Source organism: Mastacembelus armatus, chromosome 6 (genome assembly GCF_900324485.2).
Source record: "Mastacembelus armatus chromosome 6, fMasArm1.2, whole genome shotgun sequence".
Lineage (NCBI taxonomy): Eukaryota > Metazoa > Chordata > Actinopteri > Synbranchiformes > Mastacembelidae > Mastacembelus > Mastacembelus armatus.
Window position 1 is genome coordinate 15,114,543 of NC_046638.1, and position 21,819 is coordinate 15,136,361.

At 40.5% G+C, this 21,819-nt stretch overlaps 1 protein-coding gene across 2 annotated transcripts in view; it reads left to right on the forward strand.

Moving 5' to 3' along the window:
* The first annotated feature begins 1,352 nt into the window (after positions 1-1,352).
* The window catches only part of tead1a (TEA domain family member 1a), a 34,447-nt gene continuing 13,980 nt past the window's right edge, over positions 1,353-21,819 (forward strand). Inside the window, exons 1-2 of one of the 2 annotated variants that reach the window (XM_026311983.1) lie at positions 1,353-1,593; positions 17,050-17,482. In XM_026311983.1, the coding sequence (XP_026167768.1) occupies positions 17,278-17,482 (205 nt within the window). In that variant the 5' untranslated portion in view covers positions 1,353-1,593; positions 17,050-17,277. The remainder of the gene's footprint in view (positions 1,594-17,049; positions 17,483-21,819) is intronic. The other variant, XM_026311984.1, reaches the window with a different exon arrangement.

A 21,819-nucleotide genomic window follows, 5' to 3' on the forward strand; every position in this document is an offset into this window, starting at 1 on the left:
TTAGAGCAGTGATATTCCTCTGTCAAACATCTAGAAGAAGATAAAAATGGCTGACAGTCTACACTGATCCTTACTCACTTACTGGAAGCTAGCCAACTTGAAGTAATGTTAGCGCTTTGTAATGTTCGATTGATTTATCTCAGCAACATGTTGGCCTCTATGTTTTTATTTTGTTTTGCTTTACAGCTCATCTGCTGTTTTTTTCTGGACTAATTTTCAGTGGAACTGCGAATGAATGAAGTCCATAAATCTGCCACATCTGGTTCTTTATTCCCAGGACAGTTACTTAGAGCAGGATTGCTGCTTACCAGTAAACAGGTCAAGGTAATAGTTGCACTTTGTACTGAGAATCTATAAAAATCAATCCCTCCCATCTATACATGATTAAATGTATATTTGTGTATTTACATATCCTATGTGCCTGGTGATAATAGTGACATGAATCATTCACAGCTAACCCTTTAATCAGCAGAAGACAAGCCTGTGGACAGATGTATGGTCATTCATCAGCCCGGGGGCTGAGCTGAAGCAGGAGACTGCACAAAGATCAAAACAGTAAAAGTTTCATCGCACTGGAGGGGGGTCTGGATTGTCTGCAATTAATCAGAGTCACACATAAACAAATGCCAAAGCAAATAAGGCATTTGTCCCTGCGGTTTCTTTAGGCTTGTAATGAGAGTGCATGAGGAATTTCTACTGTATGGATCTCTTTTCATAGTTACACATTAGTCTGGAATATGATATGAACACATTTCCATGGAAGCTGAGGCTTTTTTAAATTTATTTTAGAATCGCCCAAATGCAACCTGCATTTGCTGCGTTACTAATCTTAAATCAAAGCTATGGTAAAAGCCACTGTAGCCACAAGTGACAATTACAACAATTACAATACAAGGTAGATGTTGACATGTAGTGTGACAGAAGAAAAATACTCATGAAGTAAATATTTCCTCTAAAAGAAAAACAGTTTTACTGAATTATATAAAACCTTTTTTTCTTTTTTATACTGTGGGATATTTCTAATTAAGTTTGTCTTAAAATGTTTTTGACTTGGCTTTAAGTTTTAAATTCAGATTTCTATGATCTCAAAGCAAAGCTGTTGTCACCTTAGGCTATATGATACACCTTATTTGACTCCTGTCAGCTGCCCGTCAGTGCGCAGCAGGCTGTGTTTTATCTCGGCCCATTCTTTTCCTCCACTGAATAGAGTTTGGGCGCTCCACTCTTTTCTTTTGTTGTTGAACGCAGCCCATACAGTCCAGCCCCTTCCCCCTCGCTCTTTCTTTTTTTTTTTCCACCCATCCTCCCATCTCTCACTCACTCCATTTCAACCATCCAGGGTGACGCCAGTCCCTCTCACCCCGCCCCGTTCAACTCAGTCCACTGCGTTCATTTCATTCCTGCTCCCATTCCGCGCATATTTCGCATCCTTGGAGAGACGCTGCGCATTTTACGCACTCAGCGCGCCCGAACCTTCATCAAACCACAACCAAGAGGCGATTCTGGAGTTGGCGGAGGGCTTCCCGGTGCTGTAGCGAGTCCGATCCATGGGAAAGTGTGGGAATTAATCCATAAAGAGGCGTATGAATCGAGGTAAGTTTCCAAGGAGGAGTCCCCCCCCTCCCCACTCAGCCTGTAGCCTGCGCGTCTGAAAGCAACCGGACGTTTCGCTTGTTTGTAAAACCCTGAAGTGGTCACTAAAGCTGAAATCAAAACATTTTTCGGTGACATCACGAGCGAAATCGACACGCATACACCTCCCGTAGCCCTTGACAAATCTAACAAGCTTATTAATGCTTTGCCGTGTGAGCTTCAGAGCCAGGGATGTCGCTTTCACTACAGTTTTACTCCCCTTCCTCCCGACACCAAAAACAAACCTGGATTCCTATCACTTCTTTCTCTAACATGGTCTACATAATGTCAGCTATTTCCCCACCTGGGCTGGCATCATGAATTGATCTAAACGTAACGCGGAGGGGATGAAAACATTTTCGCTGCAGCGCCGGGAGGCAGCTTAACAAAGCTGGGAGTGAATGGGGGACTTGTTGCATCGGCGGGGTTTTCTTTTTCCTACATAGGCAGGCCCCAGTCACAGGAACAGGCCATAGGCTGATAACAGGCTCACACTGGATGTTTACCCAGTGGACAGACACATTATATGCTCAATAAGAACACGATTACACGGGCTGCTGGTGGATTTGAAAACGCTCTGTCCACCTTTTTTTTTTTTTAAAAAAAAAGAATAACATGAGTTTAAGATTAATTTTATTAATCCCAAATTTCTATTTTCCATCTCATCAGACTCGCTGTGTAAATTCACGTTTTGTATAATGCACAGTTTAACTAAACTGATCTAAGTCCAATGCTTTCCTGAAAATATGATTTCAATCTCTCACTCTCCTATAGATATATTTTAAGTGTCTGTGTCAGTTGGTGGTAACTTCCTGAAAGACCTTTTTAATCCTCCTTAGTATCACATACCACATATGACCTATAGTTGTGTACTTCATTTTAAATATTGATTACAGGGCTGCTCTTATCCATTTCCAACAAAGGATCTGTGGTAATGCAGGCCAAACCACAATGTAATTATTGAAGAAAATGACAGCCTGTAGGAAGAAACATAGTAGATGCATTAATTCTGTAACACTAGTCCATCTGTCAGATGAGGGGAGGGAGGGGTATCTTAGCGATAAAAAAGATTTCAATTTGGAGAATAATAGTTTTGGCTTCTTTTTTTTTTTTTGATAGAATTGATGTGGCTAAATTAAATCCTGAAATTGAGATAAATATTATGTTTCACTAATGAGAAGAGCTTCACCCAGTAAAATAATTAGAATAAGTAGGGAGATTGTAAAAAAGAAAAAAAAAAAATTGTGATAAAGTTGTTAACTAACAATTGCTTTTATTATCAATTTCATCTTTTTCCCAATTAATTGATAATTCTGTAAAATGTGTATTTGGCTGTAAAAATAATTTATGCAAGCTGCAAATATCTTTTGTTTGACAAACAGTCCAAAGTTTAAGCACATTTAGTTGGTAATGATATTACACATATAAGAAAAGCAGAAAACCCACGTGTATGAAGCTGAAACCACAGAACTAATATTTCTCAACCAGAAGGTGTTTCTGGTTGAGAAATGGTTATAATGATTAATTGATAATCTGTGTAGTTGCTCTGTCACAGTTGCAGTAGGAGGGAGAGAGAGAGAGAGAGAGAGAGAGAGAGTGAGTGAGAGAGTGTGTGTGTGTGTGTGTGTGTGTTACATTGTCTTTGCTGTGTCTAGGCTTGTGAGTGTACAAAGCTTTGTCAGTCACCCAGAGCAAACAGCCTCCCATCTCCCTCCACTTTCCTCCCCTCTTTCACCCCCCTGTGCTTCTGCCTCTCCAGTCCGTTGACATCTGTTTTGAGTGTTCTGTGCACCTGTAGAGATCGGGAAGTGTGTGTGTGTGTGTGTGTGTGTGTGTGTGTGTGTCTGTGTGTGAGTCTGTGCGGGAGGGAGAGGGGGTAGTAGTAGGAGGACGAAAGGAGGTGCAGAATGCAAATCCAGACATTTGTTCTGGGCCTAAGCAACGCAGACTGACTGACTAACAACCATTTGGTGTGTGTGTGTGTGTGTGTGTGTGTGTGTGTGCGCGCGTGTGTGTATATATATATATATATATATATATATATATATATATGTATGTGTGTGTGTGTGTGTGTGTGTGTGTGTGTGTGTGTGTTTGTGCACATTTGTGTATGTGTGTTTGCCTCTTGCTGTCCAGGCCAGGCAGGGCTATTGTTGCAGCAGCAACAGGCGTCGGTGGATGAGGACCCACCATATGGCCTCTGTGTGCTTTAGTCACAACCACTGTGTACGTGCACGTGTTTGTGTGTGTGTTCATGTACCGCGCCAATGCTGTTACAATATGGTGGAGTTTGGAGCGGCTGGCTGCTCACTGCTTTCCTTTCTAGTTATTTTATCTGTCGTCTCATTTCTAGACAAGAGGGCGAAATCTGGCACACAGATTTTATGGAAGCCGGATTAAGAAGAGTAATCTTCCTTCCATGAAATTATCTCTTGTGACATCCAGATGTAGTCCCCCTATGTTCATTTTTTACTCAAAATGTCTATTTTTAGTTCAGTTGGTCAAGAGTTGTGTGGAAGAACTGTCAGTTCCAAGTGTGGATGAATCAACAGGTGATTCTGTAATGTGGAAACAAATGGATGCTTCTGGCCATGAGGATGTGTCGTCATTGGTATATTTGATATTTTTCCTTGGTTTGAAGCAAGGCTCCCCTTTTAGATGTAATTTGGAATCTGCAGTCCTGTTTGGGTTTCCTGTTTTATTTTATATTCATCTGGGGCCATAATAGTGCTTGCATTTTGTTTAGAAAATGTTATTTTCCACATGTTGAGCTCACCAAAGAGTAGCAGTGATTTAGCACTTAGTAGGAAGGAGGTAGATAAATTTGAGTTTATTTGAAATGGAATGAAAACTAAGAGTATAAAAAAGAAAGGGAGCAGAGGCTTGTATGTAATGAAATTTGGGAGCCGAGCCGGTCTGTTAGAGCAGCAACCGTGAGTGGGGGAGAGTGGGTGCGTTTTGGGGGGCAATTGGGGTAGGTGGTCAAAAGGACAGTGGGTTTTGTAGGTGGGGGGTGGGGTGGAAAAGGGTGGGGGCTTTGTTTAGGGGGTGGGGGAACAATAGGCATCCTTCTCGGTGAGGTGCAGTAGGGGAGTTTGGGGGGGGGGGGGGGGGGGTCTGGCTGGAGCCTGTGCTGGCTTGTCTAAGTGCCTGTGCTCCCCCTCTCTCCTTTCCTGCCTCTGTCTTTCAGTCTGTCTGTCTCTCATGTCCACACTAATGAAAATAATCCCAAAACACATTGTTTTCTCACTGTTCATTTCTTGGCAGGGAGTCATGCTCACATTATGATACTGTCAGCATGTTTTGCGGATTGTAATGATGCTATTACCATACAGGTGATTCTGCAGCATATTGTAAGATAATCATCTATGACTCATCATAAGACTAAAACTCTAATGCCAGTTGATAAATTTTGCTAAAGTGAAGCACAAAAATGTCCACTATTTGAAACACTGAACGATTGTGTTGGCCACTGTTGTGATGCCCGGCTTTTCCACGTATAGCCCATGAACTATTGCTTTGCAACAGTGTTAAGAAGACAGCTTTCTGTTACCGTCAGATCTCTCTTGGATCCTTTTTTCAGTTTCTCAGTCAGAAAAGTAAAAGAATTTGGAGTTTCTACTTGTGTAGGTCAGCCATAACATCAAAAACACCTGCCGAATATTGTGAAGGCTCCCTCGAGGAGCCAGAATAGCCCAGACTCGTCAAGGCATGGACTCCACCTGACACTGTGAAAGTGTCCTCTATTATCTGACACCAAGACATGAACAGCATAACATTTAAGTCCTGCAACAACCTGTCGCTAGTTCACTGGTGTGTCCTTCCTTGGACCATTTTGGTTGTTTTGACCGCTGCACACTGGGAACACCTCACAAGACTTGAGGTACCACTGCAATGAGATAACGTTATTCACTTCATCTGCAGGTAGTTTTAATGTTGTGGCTGTATATATTAAATGTTTATTGTTTTCAGTTTTTACAAAACAAACCCTAGTTTAACATTCTTGTTCATGCAACTGTTGTCTTTGTCCTGCTGCAAGAAGAGACCAACCACTATAGAGGCACAGAAAGTCCTAGTGTGAGCAGAAGAAAGCTTTTAAGAAAATCAATAGATGATTGCAAGAAATTACATGAGAGCGGATTTTCATTGGGAGAAATAAATGAGTGATTTACTTTTCTTTGCTATGATAATTTTTAAAGTCAGATTTTTCCCAATTTGTGTGTGCTTTGATAATGATATATTCAAAATAAAAAGTGGCATGCATTTTTTTGTAAATGTAAAAATGGTCATCAACCAACAGAAACACACAGAGTTGAATGAAACAGAGCTGTACCCTGAAAAGACGGACTGTCATCTGCCAAGTGTATCCCTGTTTGGCAAAGAAATCCATCCATTCAGGCACCCATGGGAAGTCTGAATCAACCTCACACTTCCTGATCTCAGCAGGAAGAGAGCAGGAAGTCTAGATTTCAACTACTTCTTGCTTGCTTTCCCAGTTGGAGGACCTGACATGATAAACACTCCACAGAGCGGGACAACAGCTCACTCTACTCTCTGATACGCTCACAGTGGAAAAATGTTTCCATGCTGTTGTACTCACAACCTCACTTTTTGTCTTCAGCCAGTTTGACAGTGATTACTCACTGTTGTTTGCTCTGCAGTTCTCTGATATTTCTACACTGAGTGATGCATTATTCAAAATATTTAAACAATGGGAAGGTTGGAACAGAAGACGTTTTTACTGAAAATGTTGAGCTTGTAACGTTTTATGGTAATTCTGTTGACACTTATTTACCTTTTGGATGATATTAATAACTGAATGTAGAAAATGCTACAAAATCTAGCAAATCCTGAGATTTCATTAGAGAGAGTAGCTTTTAAAACATAAAATAATGCATTCTCTTCTTTGAACATTGAATAGTTTGTATGCAATAAAACTCATGTTGCTCATTTTGAACCACACAGTAGTTTTCCTGCATCAGCTTTATTTATTTATTTGTAGCAGTGAACTAATTAATGTTGGGTAGAAATACTGACACATCTTCGTGACCTGCTCATTAACACGTATTGTTATCTTCTAATTGTCACTTTACCTTTGTCACTACCTCTGACCGTGATTAGTGACATAGCTTACAAGTCAGGGCTGTACCCTGAAAAGACAGACTTTGTCATCTGCCAAGTTTTCCCCCAGTTTGGCAGGTTTATTGTTTTAGCGCTGGCTATGATGCCACTGTGCCTGTGTACTATTTGCTCATAAATTAGCACAGAAAACCATTTAAGCTGCATATTCTTGCAGGGGTACTATATTAAGGAAGCTTGAACATCGGACATTTTGGATGCACCGATAAAAGGACCATTCCAGTTTATTAAGTCATGAGCATTATTTTTGGAGTCTTTGCTCATTCATATTAGTTATAATAGTATTCTACTTACACAGTGTCACTAAAATCTAGTCAGACAGGATGACAACATGAGTGTCTATTGATGGATGATCAGACAGATTTAAAAGATTTCCTTCATCCATCCATCCATCCACTATCTTTACCTTATTCCTAACCAGGGTCACAGGGACCTGCTGGAGCCTATCCCAGTTCTCTTTGGGTGAAAGGCAGGGGTACACCCTGGACAGGTCACCAGTCCATCACAGGGCCACATAGAGACAAACAACCTCACACACTCACACTCACTCCTATGGGCAATTTACAGTCACCAATCAACCTGGCATACATGTTTTTGGACTGTGGGAGGAAACCAGAGTACCTGGAGAAAACCCACACAAGCACAGGGAGAACATGCAAACTCCACACAGAAAGACCCCTGCTGGGTTTCAAACCAGGAACCTTCTTGCTCTGAGGCAACAGTGCTAACCACCAGAGAGAAACTGAGAGAGAGAAACTTAGCCAAATAAGTCTGGCTAACATAACATAGGCTAACATTCAGCGATTTGTTTTTTTTTTGTAAATAATGCATGCCTTAACTTTTTTCATTATATTTAATTTTGTTTCTTTTCCTCTGTGAATAGGCCTACTCTGGATTGTCAAGGTGAGGCAGCTTTCTGTAAACATAGCATTGTGCACTGATGAAGCGTAGGTAGTTTTTGAGATAGAGGAATAGGAAATAATTACACTGCAGATACTGGCAGTTATATCCTTAAGTACCTTACTACACACCAACATAATACACAGCAACATTCTCTGCCTCCTAACCTGCATCTGTCTAAATAAAGCAGTACCCAAGTTTTAATGGACCACAGATGGAAAACACAGTTCAGGGGCTAATTCATTTTGTGTGTGTGTGTGTGTGTGTGTGTGTGTGTGGGTTTTGAGGAGATGAGAAAAGAGCCTGTGTTAGCTGTGGAGAATGTAATTGTAGCTGTGGGTGGGTAGATGGAGTTCAGCGTACTCTTTTCACATTCATGCAGCCATACAGTGTTCCTTCACCAGGTGTTGAGTAGGACTCATACATGCACACGTACACAAACATAATGCACATGTGGCTTCTGTCTCTGCACAATGCTCCCACGTTCACACTTATTAAATGGTGTTGGTATTGCTGTAACCTCCCCAGGCCTACTTTTCCACTGGTTTGGGATATTGTCTCCTCTGTGTGTGTGTGTGTGTGTGTGTGTGTGTGTGTGTGTGTGTGTGTGTGTGTGTGTGTGTGTGTACCCCTAATATTACTCACACTGTGTGGACTGAAACCTGTTTACACACTCACATTGGACTTCCTGGCAGGGGGCAGATACTGGTCCCCACTATGTAAATCACAGAATTTTATGGTATAATGTTAGGGTAAGGGTTAGGCAAATAGTGGTTATGGTTAAGGTTAGGACAAGTCTCCAGGAAATGAATGTAAGTCAAAATCCCCATGAGACATAAAAACACGTGTGTGTGGGTGTGTGTGTGTGTGTGTGTGTGGGTGGGTGGCTTAGGTGGGTGTAAGACAATTCAGTAAGTTCCTCTGCCCCAACCCCACTCCCCTCAGGAACAGGCCGGATAATGAGTCAGTCTGACTCAGCAAAAGCTGGTGGAAGAAGAATAACAGAGAGAGATGAGGTACAGAGAGATGAGCTGCTAGCTAAACCCTTTACCATCACATTTCCAAGAGGAAATAAGTACTTCACTGTATCACTGTGCAATCTGTGACCAATTACTGTGTGTGTGCATAAATGGTAATGCTTCTGTGAGAAGAGATGGTAAAATAATGAGGAGTGGCCATGGTGAATCACAGCCTCTTCACCACTCATAAAGAAAGTTTCTCTCACTGTCTCAGTCTTTCTCAAGTGTGTTATTAGCACGGTGAAAGAATAAAAGAAGCTTTGCTGATTCCTTTTCACTGATGCTGCTTTTTCATTCGCCCCAGTGAATATCTGCCTTTGTTTTTTAAACATGTAATCGGGTCAGGACTAATCAAATCAACATGAGACTTTCATAAAGCTGACTATATTTTTCCAGCTCTGAAAATGAACTAATCAGCAATGGATTAATTGAAATCGTGACCATCAGTACAATAAAGAGGGAATGGAGAAACACACGTCAGCCCCAATGCAAAACTCAAAAGTAGTGGGAGTATAGAGCTGATTAAAGTCTGCGTTAGAAATGGAGGTTCAGGAGATCAGTTCAGTGAATCGGCTCATGGAAAATATTTGTGCAATCTTGAGAATTTTATCTATGCTAGATTAGATTTAGATTAGTTAACACTCCCATGGCAGAGAAATTCAGGTGTTACTGCAGCACACAAATAAATTTGTTTTAATATTTGTTTTAATAAATAAATAAAACAAAAATAGTAAAAGAGGCTGCAGACTGTTAGCAGAAACAGCTGACTTTTCAGTTTCAACAGCATTGTTTTGAATACAAGTGCATCATAAATTAAAATGATATGAAGTTGATGCATCTGTTCCTTGAAACACCTTGTGCTTCATGGTCAGCTGTGGAGATTAGAGCAGTTCAGTCATGAGCCATGAGCTTTGTTTGTTTGCTCGTTCTGTTCACTTCGCTCGTAGCTCTTTACACACTTCTACGTGTGTCGTACCGTCCTGTGTGAGTATATGTAAGTGCATGTCTGTGCACAGAGCTATGAATGCACCTAGAATACATTCACAATGCATTGCTCGAACCACGTGGTTTCGTATCACCTTGAAACCCTGCGTGTCAAGTGCAGTCTGACTCAACTGTATGAAGACACAAGTCATTGACTTCACTTCTGAACTTCAGTTCAGTAATAGTTCATTTTATTTTTCTGTGTCCTGGTGGCAATCTGTTAAGGCACCATGTGTAACCACTGGTAGCACTGTACTACAGTTTATTTACGAGTGGGTCCCCCTGTCGTTTGCATCATGCAAATGTACAAGGCATCATACATGCGCATGTCTGACACAGGCATGTGGCAATGCAAAGAACATTCCTGCTGTTCCACTGATAAGCAGTTATTACTAATGCACAAAGAAATGTAGTAAAAACCTTGATACAGGTTCCTTAGGCACCTAACATGGGTCCATCCACAAATGTCATTTGCCTTAGTTTTTGTCTCTGCCTCTTCTTCTTCCACAACCATAATCCCAAAGGCTGTTATCACCAGGGCCATATTGCAGCTTCTTGTCAGACATTTTTGATTAGAAGCAGCTATAAACCATCTGTGGTGAGTGAGAATAGTGTGACGATGGTGGGCCAACGCTGCATTGTTAACAGTTCTTGTATTTGCAGTTTAGGTCTTCCACTTTGCCTTTATGACCAATGCATGGTGAGTTATTTCCTCTTTCACAGGTTTAGAATGTACATGCTAGTTGGCCGTGGGCTTTTGTCTATACGATGTGTTCAGGCGCCACTTTTTGGCCTTGATCAAGATGACATTTGGTGATACAACAGTTGGCCTTTGTCGCCACTAGTTCTTTGCTGACAGCTTGGTTTGTCTCTGCTCTTAGATTTGTTTTTTTTTTTTCTGATGATGGATTGTGACCAACATACATACTAATTTGAACCTAGCACTTGGTACTCTCCAGTGGACAAACTATGCAAAGAAAAATGCTGTTTGAAATTTAATATTTCTGTAATGTAAGCTTTTCTTATTCATCAGCCAACATACACCAATATCACTATAGCTGCAATAAGCTGATATGGGCCTGGGATAAATTGGCCTAGTGAGTGTGGAGTGTCTCTTGGGCTAAGCTAGCTGGTTACATCATAGCTTCAGCCATTTGTGATTTCGGTATGAAATAACTGCATTAATTGAACCATTTCTTATTAAAAATGAAAACTGATCAACAACTGCATGTGTAGGAACACAAACCTATTTTCCAATATGATTAATCCAGTTTATCAGTATAAACTAAGGCTTTGAAGCTATGACCAGGCTCATTTAAATCCAAGCAAAATGCATATATGCAGCAATTACAGATGTAACTTAAATATCAAAATATGTAAAAGAAACTAACGTTAAAACTCCAATTCTGATGAATTACCATACAGATTAGTGTCACATAATAGACAAAAAACATACTACATGTATGTTAGATTAGCTCCCGCAGTGACCTGTACATTAGTTTTTGCTGAAAACACATAGTTAAATAGATTCTGGCAGTGTGAGTGACATGAGGTGTACTTGGATGGTCTTACCTTGCAAATGATAACACTGCGCTGGAGGCTGTTAAAGTGGGATGATAAATGAGGCATCCCTGAATCTGCTCAGATATTGAACGCTTTAGTCACATTTTCACATGAGTAAAAGATGAGTGTTGCGCCTTAAGATCCTTGATGCAAAAAAAAAAAAAAAAAAAACTAGAATAAAACAGGAAAAAATGACAAATATCACCTCAAATGAAGAATATTTATACTTGTACTGCTGCATGGGACCATTAAAACATGGAAAAACATTGTAAAGTGGCACAATGTTTGCTTTCAGGATTAGGACAAAATCCTCTTGTATGAAACGTGTGTGTGCACAAGTTGGAAGCAGTTTAAACAGATGCTGTCGAGTGGTCCAGTCGAACAATGAGTGAAAGGAACTGACTAGCCTGCAATGAAACAGTCAACTTGTATACCATTAGGACCCCTGCTGACACAAACACACACATTTGCACATGCATACTCAGTTCCCTCTGGTAATATGGACGCTCACACATCAGGTGCATTGCATTTTCATTACAACTCCACTTTTAAGAATACAGAGGCTTAGGGCCATGCACATTGCTTGCACACAAACCCAGACATGTAGTTGGCATGCGGTGGAAGCCAGTAAGTGCTGTAAGACGTGAAAGAGGAAGAGGAGCCACAGAGGGAGAACATGAGAGTCCAAGGCAGCTGCAGGATTGTGGCTGTATGCCTTGTGTGTGTTCTCCTGAGGGCTGGCACTGACACCATGAAGCCTGCTGTCCTGGCTGGAGTGGCCCGGGCCTGCCTGGTGACAGAGAGACACACAGAGGAGGGGTCCCCAGGGTGCAGAGGAGTCGCCCAGTAGTCAGTTGATTGTTGTGTGACTAATGGGTCTGTCCAGCACCCATCTGCTACTGGGCCCCTCCATGCTCACATATTTTTATAATAACAGTGAGGCGGTCTGTGTAGTGACAATACTACCGTTAAACTTTGCAGTTCTATTTAGCTCTATGACCTTTATGGCTTTTTTTTTAAGCCTATTGCTTTTTATCAGTTCAGTTTCTCATCTCTTATATAGTGCTGTTTTTGGCTATAGGTCACAGCTGCTCTGAGAACCTTTAAAAATCCACTGTATTGTACTTGGCCAGCACCAAACAGCAGACTGAAATTTCTCTTAGTAGCCAGAGAGCCAAATATTTTTCTCAGAAGTTGGTAGATACCAAAAACGGTGCTAAAGGCAGGGTGAATATTAGACTTAACCACATTCGCTGTGTAACCACACACATGACTCCAGGGAGTTTCTTTATATCTGCTGGCATCTACCTAGGCAACTGTTTGTTAAAGTGTTTGCCATGTCAAATTAAAAAGTTATTCTTCACTGAAAATATTCTCGACTAAAATCACAATTGAACACCATTTGTGTCAGGTAACATTGTATCTCAAGTGTTTTTATATTATCTCTGTTGTTCTTCAATCCAGCAGCATCATTTAGCTGTTTTTAACAGTTCCACCTGACAGTTTTGTACTTATTAGGCAGCCATATTTATTATCACATAACCTTTATGTAATGACTACTTTGTGTGGTGCTAACCATATAATTTAGTTGTGTGATAATAATATACACATATCTCTAGGCCTGGAGTGTATATATATATATATATATATATATGGGTGTGTGTGTGCGTGTGTGTGTGTGTGTGTGTATAAACTACAGCTGAAATCACATTCAATAAACTGCAGCTGGTTACACCAACTGTTCATGTCCAAACTCTGTAAATGTAAATACTCCAAGCCTAGAGATATGTGTATATTATTAGACAACTAAATTATATGGTATGTATATATATGCGTGGGTGAGGATATATAGATACAACTATATATATATATATATCACTAAAGAGCTTCCAGTTTCACAGCCGGACTCACGGAGAGTGACTTATATATATATATATATATATATATATATATATATATATATATATATATATATATATATATATATATATAGTTGTCTATTTCTACAGACTGTATTATATTGTAGAAGTTAATGTGGACAACATATATATATTGTATTGTCGTATAATTTTGAGGAACATGGGAATTTAACTTTGCAGTGATGTTTAAAGTTCAACTTCACTGACGTTTATAATTGAAATACAATCGTGTACACTATGACCTTTTAACAGTGTTATAGCACCCACATGTAGAGCAGTGAAGTATAATACTAGCAGCTGCTCATGCTGAGTTTGGCGTTTGAAGGTTGTTGCACCATGATTAAAAAAAAAACAAAAAAAATCACTTCTGAGTGTTGTAGATACAATAGAGACAAAATGTAGAGGTGGAAATCTAAAGCTCATTGAATCTAAGTGTGGGTGGTTTATTGACACTGCTTCAATGTAGGCCTTCAAAGAGGCCAAGTATTTTAGGAATGGTTCTGCAGTAAAATGCAGATATTTTCAGATCATACAAAGAAACATTAAACCAAAAATCTTAAAACTGCTGAGCTGAGACATTTATCTCCTTCGTATGTTGTGAGTTTTTTCAGAAGGAATCCTTCACAGGTGACTTGAATGTACAGGACTGTCTTTGTGCTGAAATTGATTGAATGAATTTGCTTTGTCAGTGGCACAGTACATAAAACCCATATTTATGATGAGTTCCGTAAACTACATTATTTTATTTTATTTTATTTTTTGTTTACTTAGTTGAAGCTGAATACAACAGCAAAATCTCCTTATGAAATTGTTGTGGCTGACGTCTTAGCAAAAGATTTGCCCGTTTACACATCTTTTACATGAGACTGCAGACTTTGTCCACCTGACAGTCACTTCAGTTTTGTTTTGATCGCCACCAAATCCCAGTTCTTCAGCTGCTAAATGGCCTGCTGTGTTTACCAGCTCCTAGCTGTCTTTGTGGTTAGTGCTTGGCAAGTAGATTACATGGGTTTATCTTTCTTCTATCTGTGGAGAAGGATGCACTTTAGACAGTATTTTGATGTTTTCCTTTTTTGCAGTCTTTATGGTGTTGCAATTTTAAAAGCAAAACAAAGTAAAAACAGGTTTTCACAAGGCTTTGTATATATTTTAAAAATCAGAAACATAACTTTGTCAATAACAAAAGCATTCAGATCCTTTTGCTGTGGTTCCAAACTGTGGTCATGTGCACCCTGTTCGCTTTAATTCTCCCTGGGATGTGTGTTAAACTGATGGAAATATGAATGCAGCCCAATACAGAGAGGTCATTGCAGAAAAGCTCTTTTACTGTGACGTGACCTGGTAAACAGCTAAAACTGCACTGGAGTGTCTTCAGGACAAGTCACAAGTCAGCACTGTCACTGAGACAACCAGATTTGAACCCCACAGAACATGTGAGGAGACCTGAAGGTGGCAGTTCACACTTCCCATCCAGTCTGATGGAATTTGAGAGGATCTTTCCGGATAAACTGCCTAAATCCAGGAGTGCATACTTTTGTCAATGAGAGACTTCAGTTTTTAAGTTTTACAAAAATTTGTTAAGCTGTCTAAAACATTTTTCCACTTCATCATTATGGGTTATTGAATGTGGATTTATTAAACATGACAATGCTTTTTATTAAATTCCTCAAACTAAATTGTGCAGAAAGTGTCTGAAGCCTCTCTTCTTAAGTTTGGCACAGTTATATTTACAAACAGACTCACTCAAGAGGTCAACAATACTGGATGAATGAATCTTTGTTTGAATGGAAAACCGCTGGGGGAGGGCAGGAGGGAAGAAGGGAAGAAGCAGAAAGCAAGGGTGGTAAGTTGGAAAGGAAACGGAAATGAGGGTGAATAGAATAAGCATGTAGAGAACCAGTGGAGAAGCTCTAGTAAAACCAGCAGAGCACATTCATTACATACACCCATGAGTCCAAGCCAACGGATGTTTTCTTGCAGCCTTGCAGTGTTTTCCCCCAGGTGCTAAAAGTCAGTGAGCTGAGCTCGTGTGTGGACGGGGTTAAAATGTGTCCAAAATGTTGCCTGCTGCTTTACATGCTTCACTTTCATATGTGCGCATGCACACTGTGAATTGTAATTGTGTTAAAATTAGCCAGGCAGACACACAACCACACAGTATACACACACTGACATGCACTTCACACTGCAGGCTTGTGCAGGCTGTGGCAAGGGACAGTGCATGGGAAGTGTGAACAGTAGAAGACCAGACAAAATGACATGTGTTCGCCCAAGGAGCTGGCACTAATTGTGTGTGTGTGTTTTTGTATGTGTGCATATGTTGCTTTGTGAGTGTGGTGTATACTGCGCCAACCCTGCTGTTTACCGTGGGGGATTTTAGAAGAATTGTAGGCAGCTGGCAAACCCCTTCAGTTTCTTTCCCTTTTAAATCTGCTGGTAGCTGTGTGTAGTAGTAGGCTATCTGTCCCTGATTCACTTGCTCCACTTATGTGTATGAGGATTTGATGTTGGGCTGCCACAATAGTTTAATAAAATAGGCAATTTCCTACAGGAAAAGAAGCAATAATTTCCCTCTAGCAGCTGGCTACAGGCTTACGACATGTTGATCAGAACTTGAAGCTGCACCAGAAAATGTTTTCTTGGTAAAAACACTTTTCTTATTAGCATGAATCACAAAATGGGCTGCGGAGGGAGGGGAAGGTCCCATTTGTATCATATTTGCCTTTTTTTTTAATTTTTTTTATTTTTTTAAAGAATCTGGGTTGTGGTGATCATACATTGAAAATCAAATTTAGATATGTAAAGGTAGGGCTGGTGAGCCCTATTACAAGCATTTTTGTTTCATTTCTTGAATTTGTCTTTCCATCCTGATGGCAATGAATAAATAAATGCACTGATGACATAAAGACAAAAATCTGTCATCTGTGGTAGCAGCAGGGAAGAATCTCCCACAAGGCTTTGCAGGCAGACCTGTTACCACTCTGTTTTTATAGATACTGCCAGTAGGTACCCACAGCAGAGAAGGTACCCACAGCAGCTTCTGTTTGCTAAGGGAAGACTATTTCAGAAAACTACAAATAAGAAGCTGGAAATACCAAGAACTAAAACCAGAATTAATATTGATGTGGCTTTTCATAGATGGCAATGAAGGGGGAGGATTTGTCATGTCCTGTAATCTTATGTATAGTATATATCAGTAAGTTACATCTGAATGAGCCACGAGTGTTGCTGTGATCCTCCAAACCCAAGTGAAGCTGGGGCCTTCCTGTCTGGCATTTGCTTGTTCTTCCCATGCCATCATGGGTTTTCTCTGTGTACTCGTACAGTTTGGGGTTAGGTTAATTGATGATTCTAAGTTGTCTATAGGTGTGAATGTGAGTGTTTGTGTCTATGTGTCAGCCCTGTGATAAACAGATGATCTGTCCAGTTTGGATTCCCTCTTACGCAGTGTCAAGGGGGAAAAGAATAAGCATGTACAGCAACATGTTGAACTTTAACACGCTCACCTGAAGACAAACTTATAGTTAGTCTAGTTATAGTTAGTATAGTTCATGCAAGGTCGGATCATGTTCCCACTGCAGAGTTTGTTTGGGACTAGACCAAGACCACCAGAGGTTCTCAGAGCAGTTCTAGTGGTTCACATCTGAATGTAATAGCTCTGTTTAGAGCTGTGCACATGAACCACACCAAGGTGGAAAAAGACTCTGAGTCAACTGGGCATATGAGAGAACACCCTAAAACTCTTCTGTTTTTGTGCTTTTGTGTGTTGTGTTGAAGAAGATAAAAAACGTGTCCTAGTTAGCCACAAATCTTTGCATGCATAGATGCAGCAAAGCTTTAAACTGGTTGAATTTCAGCAAACAATACAATCTTTTTCTTTTTTTTCATTTTAGGATTCCTGCTGTGGATAAAGGACCAAGTTACTGTGTTGTCTACTGGCCACTTTTAGTATTGGTTTTGTGAGTTAGCACAGGAGATCATCATTGTTTAAACAGCAGCTACCATTAGCATCTGTTACAGTTTCCTGGAGCAGACTGTGCCCACTGGGAGTTATTGTCATTAGTATTAACATCAGTTTGAGATTAGATTTTTATCACGTCACCAACTTAGCAGTTACCAGTATGGAACGCAGTAGCTGGAGCGGCAGTGAGAGTCCAGGGGAGGACATGGACAGGCTGAGTGACTCAGGAGGGGACAAGACCATGGATGGGGACCCTGAAGGGGTCTGGAGCCCAGACATCGAGCAGAGCTTCCAGGAGGCCCTGGCTATCTACCCACCCTGCGGACGGAGGAAGATTATACTGTCAGATGAAGGAAAGATGTATGGTGAGTGATGGGAAATGTAAAGAAACTGCTGTGCTTCACTGAAGAGAGGATGCTTCTGTACTTATTTACCTACTGTATCAAAATTCAAATATTACAATTAAAATGATATAAAGCAGAGAAAGCAGCACATTTTCACAACAGAGAAGCATTAATCAGTTTTCAAAATTGTTTGTTTTCTGTATGTCAAACACTTGACTACTCACTTGATACTTAAAAACTTTGATACTTAAAAAAATTGTTTCCACACAAATGTGATATGCTACATGTGTGTTTTGACACCTTTTTGTATATTTAAATAATGATTAATCATATTTAAAGAGTGTAAATAGTTCTGATTGTTTCTCGAATTCACACTGTGTTGTGGCAGAATGTAACATCTCTGCAGTGTTAGAAACACATGCAGTGATTGGCTGAGCTGTTGAGATAGTCGCTGTGGTGTGTCAGACTATGAGAATTACCATGTAGATGGCTGTGTATGGACGTCGTCTCATTGTGAGTGTCGGAGACACATGAAAGAAAATGTAAGAGACTGGAAATATCGGCACGCCATAGGTGTATCGTGTGTGTGTGTGTGTGTGTGTGTGTGTGTGACACTGAAAAGGAGTGCAAGTGTGTGTTTGTGTAAGTGCGCGCATGCATGTGGCCAATGCGTGTGTGGGTGTGTGTGCGTGTGTGTGTGTGTTTGTGTGTGAACTAATAGAGTGTCGAACAGATGGTCCTCTGGCTGCCACCAGCTGCGCCTCCCTCCCTCTCTCTTTTCACCCTGTCATCTTATTATTTTCTCTCTCTCTATGCAGAGTGCACTCTAGTGATTTCTTTATGATACTACTTGAGTTTAAGGCTTTTATATATTTTTTTTTCTGTGTCTTACATCAGGACCTTGATAAATGAACTACATGGTCATCCAAATTTCTAACCACACGTTATTGCTGAACTTTCAGCCTCGGTTTTATTAGTGAGGTCGGGAACTAGTATGGTGTGGAGGCATATTCACATTTGAAAGGAAGAGTCTTTCATAAAGTGAAGCAAACTGATGTCTAAAAGAGATGTGAACTCTATAGCAGCAAGATGTCACTCTCTTAATTGGAAGAAAAGGCCTAAACTAGGGGTGCCCAACCTTTGGTCCTCGAGGGCCACAGCCCTGCTTCTTTTCAAACTATCCCTGCCCTGATGATTTCCTGGATTTGGTGTGTTCAGTCCACTTAGCTGGAAGATATCAGTTCACTTTGTCTCTCCCTACTCTAGCTTCATCTGAAATGGTATCTTCCAGCTTCTGATTAACTGGACACACCTGATCCAGGTAATAAGCAGTGGGTGGAGCATGGATAGTAGGAAAACAAGCAGGGCAGTGGCCTTGTGTTGGCCCCCTCTGGAAAAAAACAATGCTATGTTATTGACACAGGTGCCCACATACTTTTAGCCATGCACCTTACTGTACTTATATCAGGACATACCACACCACCTGAAATGCTGACATGCAGAAGTCACACTGATACTAAAACTTCTATTTAAGCTCCTTTGCGTTACTGATCAGTGGCCAATCAATCAGTCTCATCCTGTGGTCGGCCTTGGTGGCATGTTTGTTTACCTTGTTGAGTATGTCCAGGTTAGTGACGTGTTTCTAATAGTGACCTAATTGGGTTAGGCAGTGTCTGTTTTCAGAAGCAGAGCAGGAAAGGCGAAATGTCGAGAAGGAATGAGCAGCGTTTGGCACAGAGAGCAGCGGCTTTTAATCGTCACTAAAACATCTGTTCAAACCAGAATTATGAAACAGTGTCCAGCTTGTTCTTATGTTTGGCTCATGGTGCACACACACTAGCACAGGCTCACATTTGTATTCACATATGCACAATGATGTGTTTCTACTTAAACAAAGCAACATATTGTATGCACACAACCTTGAGGTCCCTCAAAAATTTTCAGTATTCAAACCATGGTGTCATTAATCGTGGTTTTGTGGTTTACATGGGCAGTACATTAAAGTAAAATGAGTGGCAGGTGAGTAGTCCTACAAAAAAAAAAAAAAAAAAAAAAACAAGGTAATATCTGATGGCTAGGGAACTTACTGTATGTGGGTCTAAAAATACTCCCCACTGGCTACGGGGTAATGGTCTGAAATAGAAGGGAAGAAGGAAAATGTACAAAAGTGCCAGGATGAACTTAGTGGGAGCAAAGCGTAGAAAATCATAAATGGGCATGTATAAAAAGGGAGAGGGAGAGTATGAAAAGGTGAATAATAGTGCTATTATCCTTGGCAAAAGTACAGCAGAGGTACAGTGTAATGGCCAGAAGCTTTGTCCCCTAAACACTCATCATATGGATCTGCTGGACAAATATGAAAGTCATTAATTTGGTAGGGAAACCTTTGTCTCTGAAGCTGTGAATGGCAACAGAGAAAGTCTACTGCCATATTACAATCTGCAAATATTCTTAAAAATCTTCAGTATGTGTTTGTCTATATGCTTTCACAGTGTTACAAAAGAAACTAAGTTACACTGGTTACTCAGCTCAAAATTACAAAGGTAGCCAGGTATTTTCAAGGTGAACATGTAAAGTGGAATTTCTCCAATTTTACATGTCCATTTACATTTAAATGTCTCGCAGAGTACTTCATATGTGGAAGAATTAGGTATAAAGCATTTTGTGGCTCTAAAGGGAGATGAACAAAGTCTGATGAATCGATTCAAGTGATGGCACTTACATCAATGTCAGTTGGTGCTGAAGAATAGACACAAATTTAAAAAACTAAAAATCTTGGGGGCTGATGGGCAGAGAGCAGATCTCTGTAGCTGTTACTAGTGTAACTGAATCTCTGACTAAACAGCAAACTTGCATTGTGGGTAATGTGGGCATCTGTTTTTTGAAAGGAAAGGAAGAAGAATGCATGGAATAAAAATGACTCGTTCTTGCTACAACATTTACATGGAATTATATAACCCTGTTTCCATAATTAATGAGGGATTAGCTAAACCTTATTTTTATCGAAGTAGATCTCTTCTGGAGAATGCTGATTTCTCTGCCTTGAATGTGCGTAACTGGGTTTCTAATCGTAGCCTGGTACAAAAGTGGCTGAATTCAAGACCATTACATGGAGCAGCCTTGTATTTAAGAGTTTCCATCCAGATTCTGAAATTCATGGAAAGTGTCTTTTGGAAGTCTAAACAAGTCAGTTTCCGCAACTGAACATTTGAGTATTTAGACAGTTTGCACTGGGAAGAGGAAATCTGTCTGTGCTTGATTTTAAGCCACATACCCAGACTTTGTAACTGCAAATTGCTGGTGGCTGGTCTTCGATGTAACCAGTCTCCCAGTGACATTGTCTGGCATTGTTAGTTACTCTTTAAAGGAACTGACAGCTTGTTTCTAATAAATTAATAATTAACTGTGCGATTACCAGGTGCAGACATGGATACAGTGAATGTGCCTGGAAAGACAAAGGAGGGGGGAAAAAGCACAAAAATGAGCTCTCAAAGATCAGACCTTAAAAACACTTTGGGTGTCCTGCAGAAGTTGTAACAAGCACAAACGGTGTAAACGGTTACAGAAGCCAAGGCTACAGGCCAGAGTTTACACCCCTGTGGGTGCTGACGTCTTCCCAGGGCACACAACAATACACACCATCCTGCTGCAGCCTTGTTAGCAAGTGCGGTCAGCAAGGCTTTGACCTGACTCTGAAAGGATTGTTAGCTATTCTGTAAAGCAGCTGAGGCTCTTAATCACTTTTCTAACTGAGCGTGAGGAGCGACTACTGTGGTGATGCTTGTTTGAGGTCAGGAAAAGAACAGAAAATACTCATAAGTACAAAAAATAGCTGCAGATTTGGTTAAACAGCTTATTTGTTCTCACAGGTTTCTCGATACTCTCTCAAAGACCAGTGACACATTAGTCAATTGTTTATTTCAGGTGTGTTTTCCTGTGGTTGTTGCCTCGCAGACTGTTGCATTTTAATCATTTTTTTCTGAATTTGAGAATTTCTCTCTCTCATCCCCTTATTTGGACTTCATTCACATTTTATATAAACTGAGTTATGTAAATTCACAAACCTGATTTTTTTTTTTTTCAAAAAATCGTGGTTCAAAATCGTTCAGCTAACATCTAGATTGTTCGTTGTTTTTTATCTGCTTGGCAATAAATGGTGGGAGTGGGGGCAGTTGTGTTCGTCACAGTTAATGACCATCTGACTTTGGCCTTGAAGTCTTTCACTGGGCAAGTAGAGAGAAAGAGGGATGGGGTGGGGGGTGGTGGAGGGGAGAGGGGGGGCAGAAGGGAAGCCTATTCAGTACAAGAGGGACAGAGGAGGGGAAAAAGGGAACAGCCAGAACAGAGGATGGATTGAT